The 12,363-nt window shown below is 35.5% G+C and overlaps 1 protein-coding gene across 2 annotated transcripts; it reads right to left on the bottom strand.

Moving 5' to 3' along the window:
• Positions 1 to 2,796: 2,796 nt before the first annotated feature.
• LOC114294223 (shaggy-related protein kinase epsilon) lies at positions 2,797 to 7,830 on the bottom strand. 2 transcript variants are annotated; one of them, XM_028238347.2, is made up of 13 exons: positions 7,536 to 7,830; positions 6,804 to 6,981; positions 6,619 to 6,711; positions 6,150 to 6,209; positions 5,744 to 6,016; positions 5,225 to 5,299; positions 5,089 to 5,145; positions 4,461 to 4,601; positions 4,288 to 4,338; positions 4,087 to 4,182; positions 3,904 to 3,987; positions 3,206 to 3,308; positions 2,797 to 3,114 (listed from the first exon to the last, which is right to left on the bottom strand). In XM_028238347.2, exons 2-13 carry the CDS (start codon positions 6,921 to 6,923, stop codon positions 3,032 to 3,034), a joined length of 1,236 nt encoding a protein of 411 aa, XP_028094148.1. In that variant the 5' UTR covers positions 6,924 to 6,981; positions 7,536 to 7,830; the 3' UTR covers positions 2,797 to 3,031. The 2 variants fall into 2 exon arrangements, with proteins under 2 accessions (XP_028094148.1, XP_028094149.1); XM_028238348.2 differs by having other exon boundaries at positions 6,804 to 7,005; positions 7,536 to 7,802.
• Positions 7,831 to 12,363: the final 4,533 nt, after the last annotated feature.

Genomic DNA, 12,363 nt, shown 5'->3' with positions numbered 1-12,363 from the left:
AAATAGGAGAGAGTTGTTGGGCTTATGTAGACTCATCATTGAGGCCACCTTGATGATCCGGATCATTGAATATGTACGACTTATCAATTATTTTATTCCTACAAAAAATTAGGTTAATCGGATATTTATAGTCACTTGATCAAACTGCATTAGTATTAACGGTAAATATAATTTTAAAAATAAATTGTTAACACAAATGTGATCTCATCAAGGGCTATCGATATTTGATTAATGTAATTTTTAATAGGAATAAATTAATCGATAAACTCTACATATTGAATTGTTCGAATCATTGATGCCGCCTCCGTGGTCGGCTTACAAAAGCCCAACGCACCCTACGTACCCAAGCCCTGATGGAGGAGAGAGTTGCTGGAGGGAGAGGGTCCGTCTTAGAGTTTTCCCTTGGGTCACTGTTTTGTTTTGTTTTCTCTTTCCTTTACTTAACTAGCGTTTTCTTTTTCTTTTTTATTGCTTGATGATGTGGCAAAATCCACACCATTCAGTAGAGTTGAGCTCGATGGAACATGCATTTCCCTTTATTTTAATAATTCATAGTTTTGTTCTCAATAAAGTAAAAAATACAAGTCAGTGGAAAGTAGAAAAAATATTTACTAAAAAGTGAGAGGTGTAAATTTCAGGAAAACTTGCACCTCATGTTTTTGTAATTCTTTTTTTATTTTTAATATCTTTTTTTTCTAAAAAAAAATATAGGCATGTCATCCTTGTTAAATTATTATTATTTTTACTAATTATATATAATGTATGATTTATATAAAATGTAAAATTGACACCTTTATTTAAAAAAAATTATTAATAATAATAAAATTAAATAAATAGAGATGTCATGTGTGGAACATTTATTATGAGTTTGATTGATCTTAGTGATAGTGGTGAGTACTGTCCATAGCATAGTGGTAAGGCTTGTTGTGAGCGAGTAGATCAATTTCCATACTCTCAAGTGTATAAGTTTATCTAAATCTTTGTACTGGATAAGACTAACACAAAAGTCTTAATAGTTATGTTTGGATTTTAAATTTATTATAAAAATAAAATGATTAAAGTTAGAATAATTAATTTAATTTTTATTAGGTTAGATCAAAATAATAAAAACAAATTTTATTAGGTTATACAAAATAACTAAATGAATAAACATTTGGTAAAATATTTTTTTATTGTCCAAAAAATAATATTTATTTTTCTTTAAAAACTTAAGATCTGAATAGAACCTTACGGAATAGAATCAATAATTATTAAAAGGAAATTTTAAAAAACAAATTAAACATAGTTAAAATCTTTTGAATTTGATATACAAATACCATACTATTTTACTTTTTTTAAATAACTAAGGCACTCAACAAATCAGAATAGCATTCTGCAATAATTCTTTTTACAGCAAATTTGCAATACTAATTTAAATTGTAATTAGAGTAAAAAATACATAATTGATTATAATTTAAATACTATATGATTATTGCATTACAACTCACATCATTAAATTGGAATCTTCTATGATTACTGAATATTTTTTTATTGAGTTTTTAAAACACAACTTGACAAGTATAAGTAATAAGTAATGTGAACAATAAGATTACCAAATAACCTTAAAGCCCCGTTTGTTTTGAGGTATAATGGATGGGAGGGGATTAGGATAGAGGTGAAATTATTTAGTGTTGTGTTTGTTTGTAGAGTTGGAGAAGAGATTAGGATGGAGAAGGGGATTAAGATGGAGGCTAGGTTTGGCATAACTTATATAATTCATCTTTTTATCTTTTTATCTTTTTACCATCACATAACCTCTATACTTTTCTGCACATCTTTTCGTAAAAAGACAAAAAGTACACTTTTTTAGGACACTCCAAACTAACCCGGAGATTAGAAGGGGGAATTGAGATAGAGGAGGTGAAGGTGAAGGTGGTGTATTAAAAAAATAATAAGGGAATTAGAAATTTATTTTTATTTTTTACATATTGAAATTTTTTTTTAAACATTAATATTTAATTTTTTATATTTTTTATTTGTTTTAATATTTTATATAAAAATAATTTAACAATTCCTACACTAACAACTATCATCAAAACAAAGACAATTTTACTTAATCCGCTCACTATCAATCCCCTCACAATGAATCCCCTCATTCCATCTCTGAAAAACAAACAGGGCCTAAGTTTGTTTAGTTTTAGATTTTTGGCTAAAAGAGTATAAATAAACAAAACAACAATGATTCATCCCACTAATTTAGGAACACTAATTGATCACTAAAGAGGTGAAAATTAAATATAAAAAAAAACACGAACAAAACATCCCATCATGTGAGACCCACACTACTTTAAAACTATTAATGCTCCTCTTTTTAGTGATCTCACTCATTTTTCTAGACAAAATTAGCTATATAAATCAATAAAAAAATATCACATCCAAACTATAATCATCACATTTTTTTTTCTCACAAAAATTAAAAAAATCCAACCAAATGAGTCCACACCAAAAAAAAAAAAAAAAAAAAAAAAAAAAAAAAAAAAAAAAAACCTAACAAAAAAGCCAAATGTCAGACTAGTGTTTTGGGGCTTAAGTAGGTGGCAGACAAGCAACACAAAAAACAAGGGAGTAGGCAGTCGGTGGCTGAGAATGTAACACCGACAGTGCAAATAAATTTAATCCACACATTTGCAACTCACATCTTAAAATACATTTAAATCTGATTCCTAGATTTCATTTTCTGAGTGCTGTTCAAAATTTCATTTCCCTTTCTAGGTGTATAGTATTTTTATTTTCACAAACAAATAAAAATTGATGCTATTACAGAAATCATCAGCTTCAGATTGATATTGGAGTCTTGTCATAATGTCCTTGCACATACAGGGGGTACAGGAAAACCAGAAAAGTTGATCAATCAAAGCATTTTTTGTGAGACCAGTTACAGTACAACAAACAAAACAGATTCATTGTTCTTAACTTTTCAACCAACAAGGTAGAGAAACACGGTTACAGACACAATCTAGTTCCATAGGTATTGACATCGATGTTACACACCCTAGGAACCAAGTAAGGAACACTGCTTACGGGCATGTTCTGGTATCAGCTTTGACAAAAGCTCCAGCGACGCTCCTTTCAGCTCTGCAAATGCAGCGTCATCATTCAAAACACATTCAAGCAGGACCACACACAAAAAAAAGGGAAGAACAAGAAAAAAAAGGCCAAAACAAACCATGAGGTCTAAAGTTGAAGAGAGGAGGAAGGGGACGGCCATTAGGGAGACGAGTATCAGGATCACGAAGTTCATCAAAAAATTGGTGGGCACAAGCTTCTAACTGCAAAATAAACAAACACATTGAAGAGATGTCAATTACAGTCAACATGAGGACAACCTGAAGTAAACTTGAGAAAACCATCGATTTCTATGATGAATAGGAGAAGAGGAAACTTTTTACGTCTCTTGAAAAGAATTTGGTATAGGCCCATATCCTGTACTTCTCCAAAGAATAAATTTTGCCTTGAAATGCAACACGAGACATTTTCTTAAGGAAAAAATGGTAGGGACTCCCAAAATTTTATCAAATTTTCTACCAATGTCTTACATGGGTGTGGGACCTACACCATGTGGGTTCTATGTAAGTCTCACACTCATGTAAGACATTTGGTAAAAAATTTGATAAAACTTTTTAAGTTTCTAATATTACTCTTCATTAAGTGAAAAGCATCACAAAACATTATCACAATGTCAAATTCATTTGTACATCAAAACATGTATTCAAGCATTTGTGTGATACAAAAACATGGATTTGGAGAAACCAAAGATACAAACAGCATAGAATTTGCAGTGTAAATTGATTTGAATCAGAAAAGGAAGAATTATCTTAATTTATACGTAGGAAAAATAACAGGGCAAAGATAAGATATACTCACAGCATTGCACCTCAAGTTTGGGGAGTACTGAAGAAGTCTTGAGACAAGATCCACGGCTTCAGGGGGCATGCGCTTGTGAAAAATCTGTGTACAAGAAGAATATGGTTTTAGATGATTACATGTATAACCCACAAAGCATCACTGTCATACAAGAGTGGTCAGCATGGAAACTAGCATGCTTACTTTGTGCCATGGATGAGCCTTGATTTGAGGAAATTTGAACTCCGTATAGTTGGGATTCATGCATTTGATTTCTTCCCGAGTAGGAGTTCCAAGTACCTAGAAACCAAAGAAACAATGAGCTCTATCTTCAAAAGCTTAAAGATCAAAAAGTATATGTCCATCAATCACAGACATATATCATGTGGGGGTCCAGGAAATTACCTTAATTATCTCAACAAGCTGGTCAACTCCACTCTCGCCAGGAAAGAGAGGCTACGAGTTTGGAATGAAGAAAAAAAAAACAAAGAAAATAAAGAAGAAAACATCAAGTTTCTTAACAAGTCACTGGTCTGCACCAAGTAAAAGAAAGAGATTATGCAGAGCTTTTAAAGAACCTGTCCCAGAAGCAGTTCAGCAAGGACACAACCCACAGACCATATGTCAATTGCGGTTGTGTATTCAGTAGCCCCAAATATCAGTTCAGGTGCACGATAATAACGAGAACAAATATATGATATGTTTGGCTCACCTTTTACCTGTACCGATCATAAATAGAGAGAGAGAGAGAGAGAAAGTGCATTATGCAGAAGGAGAGTAACGATTTTTCTATGGGACACATCCAACCATAAGAAAAAACAAAAGAAATGGGAGGCCAAAGCAATCATGGAAACTAAATACAATGAAACACAAGTCAGATGCATTTTCTGCTGTATAAATCTTCGAAGAAGTTCAACGATCATGCAACTGCAATGTGTACATGAACTTCCATCAAAGTGATCTTTAAGAACACATATACAGTGTTTAACATGTATCCGGGGAATAAATGTTCTTGTATGCACTTTGTTCATGCTCCCAACCCTCGTAAAAACAATTAAATGGTCCCATCAACTGATTTGCTCATACTACATTCCAGTAAGGATATTCAGAGCTATATTCAGGTCTCCCAGTAGACCTTTTGCAACGAAAAACATTGTATAGGCATTATGTTTAAAGATCCAAGTTACAAACAAGCAGATACCGTACCAGAACTTTTGCACTTCCAAAATCACAGAGTTTGAGCTGATGAGTATGGGGATTAACCTGCAAAAATGGATTGTGTCGGTTATAGCATTCATTCACGATGCAGAAAGAAGTCTATCCACCAACCCCCAATACAAACCAGTAGATTCTGAGGCTTAATGTCCCTGTGGCAGACTCCAACAGCCCCATGAATATATGCCAAAGCTCTACAAATCTGCCAATATTCAATAGAAGTCATGTAACACAGCAATCATATGTTGCAAACAAAACCCAAAATTCATTTGGTTCGTTGTTTTCAGAAAAACTGGGTTAAAAAGAAGCAGTTTTCAGGAAACAACATAATGATGCCTGCTGTGTCCAGCTAGGAATGCAAAATGACCAAAAACGCCGAGTTTTTCTAGATTTACACAGTTTTCAGAAAATATTTTCATGACACTAGTTTGCTTAGAAGTAGTGAATATTTTTTGTAATAAGTTCAGGAAATAGAAAAACAAGCAAAAATAGTAATATAGCCAATTCAATTACTTCACAAACTAGCAAAAGTGCAAATAGGGAAGAATATATCACATATAGCAAAAGGGGCAGACCCTCCCAATGCTTCTAGTTTGTGCATCAGAAAATGATATTACACAGATGTCAAATATTAAGAACACCATACCTGATATGTGTAGAGTTTGACGTATATCATAGGCATTCTCTGATTTGCCCTGCTGTAGTGTTTAGCTACACGATAAACTGTCTCGGGTACATATTCAAGAACCAAATTTAGATAAAGCTCATCCTTGTCCGTAGTTGAAAAAAAGCAATGTTTCAGTGAAACAACATTGGGGTGATCAAGAAGGCGCATTGTTTGCAATTCACGATTCTTGTATCTCTTATCCTGTAAAACTTTCTTGATTGCAACAGTTTCCCCAGTTTCAAGGCACTTAGCCTGCAAAATAAGAAAATTGGAGCTGAAGAGCAATAGTAACTATGATTGGAAAACTATGCACTGCATGTCAGCATTGTAAGTAAAACATCAGTTACCATTACTAATAATTCAGGATTCGAACTCAAAATATCACCTGAAATACAATTCCAAATGAACCCTGTCCAACAACACGTTCTGCCATGTAGCTTATGGTCTGAATCCAAAAAATAATAAACAAATTAAGCCATGGAGCAGTGAAACATTACAAGTAATACATTACATCTTTATATGTAATGTTAACGGGCATGTACATGAACTCTTGACTAGCACTTCAAATAGGAATCAAAAAGAATCATGATACCACTTAGAAGGAGTAGCAGATGAGGCTATCAACAAACATACACAAATTTTTCTTGTGATATTTTTTCTACCCAAAGTACTTTGTGTGAATTTATTTTTATCTTTATGTGGTTTTTCAAAGAATAGATACCAAAGACTTTTGGTAAGTTCAGCCATTATTATTATTTATACTTACTCTACACAGATGTCAATTTATAATTTCCTCATGCCAAAATTTAACTAGAAGTTACCAGAATACAATCAGCTAATTCCACAGCATCTACCTGCTTTGGTTGACCATTTTTACCACCAATAGTTGTTACAATGATATGACCAGTTTCAGTTCCATTTCCATCCACCACTGTTGCTTCCATTTCCTACCACATGAGAATTGTCAAGAAACAGATATAGAAGATAAGACGGAAACAGAAAGCAAAAGGACAATTTGTCCAAGTTCATAAAAGGCAACCTTTTCCACCTTGTCATCTCTGATCTTCATTTCATTGATTTCCTCAGGGAGCTTGTCAACCAACATTGCATTATCACTAGGTTTACCAATTACTGAAGGTACCATACCAGCTGAAGCCATATCTGGCTAGCAGAGTCAGGGATTATATATTTCAATTGCTTAAAAAATGCAACCCATCCTGAAAAGAATCAATTTTTTAAACCTGAATGAAATGAGAAAACTCTTGAGGATATCTTTTGTTCATTTCTCAAAGCAACCAAAAGATTTCTCACAACCAAACCAGCTAGGGTTTCTAAATACAGACATCTCATTGATATGAGCTCTCTCAAACTAATGAATCATGGAAAGCGAAAATAACCATGAAATTTCACCTACACTATGCAATACTTCATTTATTAGCAGCCATTTCTGAAAACTTGTTAACAAACTTGCTTAGATTCACATTTGCAAACCTCAGTGCAGCAAACCACATCAACCAAAACACCGACTTTAACAATTAGACTCAGAAAGCCAATATATTCTAAACCTTCTCACATTATTATCACATACTGGCTGTCCTGTGTTTTATAAAACGCGAGAAAATTAAATTCTGAACCTCAAAAAAAATACTTGGCATCAAGCTCAGTTCAGTGGATGTGAAGAAGAGACCGTTTTCCAACATGTTCTCGGCGACCAAACGCAATATCACAAGAAAGTTAAATAATGTAAAGAAGAAGAACGAAAGAGACGCACCTGAAGCTGTGAATCCCTCACATTTTTTTGCATACTTCGAAGCTTGTGATCCAAAGGAGAGCTTCGACCAGTGATCAGAGGATTTGCCAAATCAAAGAGAACAAGTACCTAGAGAGAGAAAGATAGAGAGAGAGAGAGAGAGAGAGTAAAGTTCGAAGCAGGAGTCTTACAGTTTCAGAGGCCTTTCTTACAAGGTTTGACTATATGAAACTCTCTCTCTCCTCTCTTCTCCCTCTGCTGTCTCGGATGCTCTGTTTTCTGGAATTTGATTGAAGCGGACCCCAAGTGGTTTATTAAATCTCGTTCAGAGGGGAGTTTCTACGTCCGTAACTCAGGAGTTTGGTTTACACGTGGCATTGATTGGTTGGTGGGTTTTCCGGAGTGACGTCATGGTGTTGACGGGTCTTCCTACCGAAAAATTATTTGGTGACTAGTACGCCACGTGACTTTACTGCTTACTAATCAAAATTTATCATACCTCTTTTATTTTTTAATCATCCAATACAAAATTATAAATCTCATTTTCTTCCCAAACCGCAATGTGTATGGAACACCGCCTGCAGTTGCCCAAAACCAACCAATAACTGCTCCCTCTAACCACGGGGTTCTGCCTTAGTTCAAGTTTGACAAATTTATAAAAAGTCAGAAAGTTAAAAAGTTAATACTATTCATCAAAAGTCAACAATTACGGCTGCACAACTTTCAATCTTAATTTTTTCCTACAAACTAATTTTTACAATTTTTTATTACACATTTTTCTATAAAAAGTCAAAAAGTTAACCCAAACATTTATATTTTTTTCCTCAATTTTTTAGTCCAAAAAGATAAAAAGTGTACTTATTTAGGACATCCCCAACAACCCTTAGTTGGACTGCGGTGCGATGTATGTCTTGGTTAGATCTGGATCGCTGGTAGCATTTCTAATTGTACTGCCAACAAAAATCCAACGATAACCGAAATGTTATAAAAATAAGAAAAATGCTTGGAAGCACGAGAAATGGAGCACTAATGATGTGGCAGTGGGCCCCGTCCATTTTCTATGCCTTGTTTCTTTTCTTTTTTCTTTTTTTTTATCATTCTCAATGCATTAATGCTATTAGTAGTGTATTTTTTAATGGTCTAAATCATTGTGGTAAAAATAAACATAAATGACACATCTTCTAATTTGGAAGTTTTAAAAGAAGACTAATGATATGAAAAATCATAAAAAAAAAAAAAAAAAAATTTAAAACTAAAATATCACTTCACATTAAATTTTTACACACTAATTAAAACTATTAAAACTCTTAATTTAGAACTCTTAACTGTTTTTCAAAACGATCGCGCTACGTAGCTCGAAAACGGGGAGCCCGAATGGCTCGATTTTTTTTTTTTTCCGCAGAAGAAGAACGAAGACCAGGAAGAAGAAGGAAGAAAAGAGGAGGAGGAGGAAGAAGGGAGGAAGGAGGAGGAGAATTGGAGGGGGCATAATATTCAGGAGAGGAGGAGGCGGAGGCGGGGCGACGGCGGTCGGAGGCTGCGGCGGGGCTGGGCTGGGCGACGATCGGCGGATCGGCGACGATCGGCGGATCGGCGGCTGGGCTGGACGACGATCGTCTTCTCTCTCTCTCTCTCTCTCTCTCTGCTTCTCTCTTTCTCTCCCTCTCCCTCTGCTTCTCTCTTCCCCTCTGCTTCGAAATCGAGCCATTCGGGGCAAATGTTTCGAGCTACGAAACATTTTCCTTTTCAAAAATAAACTCTTATTTCACGACACAGACATTCATTCATTCATTTTTAATTGTTTTTTTCCAACTCATTTTTCTTGTGACATTATCATTTGAGTAATATTATAGGAGTGTTAAACAAATTTCATACAAAAATTCATTTTTCTCATGACATTATCATTTGAGTAATATTATACGAGTGTTAAACGAATTTCATGTAAAAATTCTTATACTTTTTTTTTTTAAAACTGGAAAATGCCCTTAGGCTACAGAGGAAAATCAGAGGCCAAAAGAGCCTTAACACTAGAAAGAAGTTTTCTTTCCCAGTCTAAGGAAAAAGGAGGCCATTGAGGTGAGCATTGGCCAGCCAATGGGCCACACGATTGGTTGTTCTAGGAACCCAAGAAAATGCAAGAGATAATCGGCTGTCCATAGCTCAAATGTCATGGAAACATGCTCTACTTTCCCATGGAGGAACCAGTTTTGAGGCACTTAACTCAATGACAGATTGGTTATCACTTTCCACTTAGACATAAGACAGACCAAGAATTTGAAGGAGAAAGCATAATAACTTGATTGCCTTTGCCTCACCTTGAAGAACAGAGGACGACCTTACAGAGGTTACAATTCCATCAACCAGTTTACCAGTCCAGTCCTTAAGAACCACTGCAACAGATGACTTTCGTCCATCAGGAGAGAGGCTAGCATCGCAATTGACTTTCAGCATGCTTTGAAGAGGCGAAGTCCACGAAGACCTGCCAGTTCTAAGGGAGATGAGGGAGGAGGTATCACCCTAGGTGTCACAACCCAAACCCGCCCCTGTAGGTTTAGCATCGTAACCGGTCAGTAATCCGTGAATTACCAAAGACCTCTTAACAGATAAGCACATAATAAGGGGCTGTGGAAGCAATTATACAAAATAGATAAGGTCTAATGAGCTGTGATAATATACATGGGACAGAAGATTTCAAAACTTGCATATACATAAGCGTGTCGGTCGAAGGACATCAATATTTACAAAACATTTACAAGAGTGTAATTCCCAGGACCCGACTTTACAAAACAGACAAAGACTAGCATAAGTACAAAAACAGCCATGCAACTAGACTTCGATCGGAACCTCCTCGGGAGGCACAACGGTTGGCTGACAAAAACAGAAATGAAGGCCATCAACTCTAGCCCTGATCACGCGCCGGCTCACCTACATACATAATATAAACTGTGAGCGAAAGCTCAGTGAACAATAACAGAGTAAAGGGGTTTCAATGAATGAGTCTTTACAGATTCAGAAATCATAATTCAGTTTCGTATCAAATTCATAATTTGTCCAGATCATATACAGAAATCATGGGGTATGCTTAAGTATACGTGATACATCCATTAGCATTAACAAAGCAGATATAGAACAAATGCAGACACGTGAGGGTTATGAATAACCAGTTCTATAAAGGAACCTCCAAATCCAGGTAACAAAGAGTAAACACGTTGAGCCCCACGATGGAACCTCCGGTACGGGTAACAGAGTGCAGACATATTAAGTTCCATGATGGAACCTCCGATACCGGGTAACAGCCAACAGATATCATATGATGCTAAAGATGTCACGAATATATATCAGAAATTGAACAATCATTCATTGTACAGAACATATCATTTCAGAAAACCGATCTTAATTTATCACACAAAAAATAAGTAAAGTTGAACATATCTTTACTATGCTATTACTCACAGTTGGCTTTGAGACAGATAGACAGAGCAAATTGGTCAACGGTACGCGGCACGTGACCTACATAACACATAATAGACACACACTTGAAACACACGTTCTAATTGTACATAATTTATTTCGTGGCTCTTAGTATGTTTCTAACCTTTAATCCTTATTATGGAGTCTTAAACATGGCCTAAGAATGCCTAGGATGAAATGAGGATGCAAGAGTGCATTGAAAAACATTTCTTAAAACTTGCTGAAAATAAGGTCCACGCTCGAGCGAGGGCGTGGGTTTCCTCGCTCGAGCGGGCATGCAGACAATGAATCTCCACTCGAGCGTGACTTTCCCCGCTCGAGCAGACTGTAAACTCTTGAAAAAGTACTGGATGCATGATTTTTACGCTCGACGGGCGCTCGACCTACGCTCGAGCGTGAGACTCATAACCTCGCTCGAGCGTGGATTCCCTTGCTCGAGCGGACTGTAAAACACAAGAACTTCTGGGTATATGCATTTCACGCTCGAGCGTAAACCTTGACGATTGAGCAGAAGTGCATGTACTCAAAGTGCACGCTCGAGCGTAAAGTTCTCTGCTCGAGCGTGGATCAAATTTCTAGAAATTCCAAATTTGATCACCAAGCTCAAATTCAACCCCAAATGCATCAAACTCAATTTTCTGGGCCCAAGACTTTGGAAAACACTTAGTAACTCATAAAATAACATGTTTAAAGCATCATAACAAAAAATCATGGCTCAAAAGTATGCCAATTGTGCAAAATTCCAACACAAACTTTATGAATATGTCATTAATACAACATGCAAGAACTTCCTTGAATTCAAACACTCCAAAACATAATCAAACTTGGTAATTTAATGGAAAACAAGATGAATGACCAAAATGTAAATGAGGTTAACACATGCATGAAAGAAATCTTTGAAATCATGTTCAATTTGTGAGAAAATGTACATGCATGCATGAATTTACTTGCCTACTTCAAATTCTAGCTTAATTAACCCATGAATTCACCTATTTCATTCATACACAAGCTCTAGGTGGCCCAAAAACAAGTTAAAGGGTTGAGTTCTTACCTAGGCTCTTCAATTCCTTATGCTAGAGATGGTCTTGAGTGATCTTCCAAGTTTTCCTAGCATTTTCCCTCCTTATGAATTCAATCTTCAAGCTCTACACCAATTCTCCCTTCTCTCACTCTCTCACCCGTTTGTCTCTCTTCGGCAAGCACAAAATCTGATGGAATCAAGAAAAAAGAGTGAGTGGACTCAAAGTGGTGCCTCAAATAGCCTTGGATACAAATAAGATAAATTGAGCTTAATTGGTGCACATAAATTTAATCTAATTTAATCGTTCCGAACCAAATTTTAATTAAACCTACCATAAAATTCTATAAATCCTAATTA

This window comes from Camellia sinensis, chromosome 1 (genome assembly GCF_055761805.1).
Source record: "Camellia sinensis isolate YWXY chromosome 1, ASM5576180v1, whole genome shotgun sequence".
NCBI classification, from domain to species: Eukaryota; Viridiplantae; Streptophyta; class Magnoliopsida; order Ericales; family Theaceae; genus Camellia; species Camellia sinensis.
The sequence above is the reverse complement of the archived record's forward strand: the minus strand, read 5'-3'. Positions and strand labels throughout refer to the sequence as shown.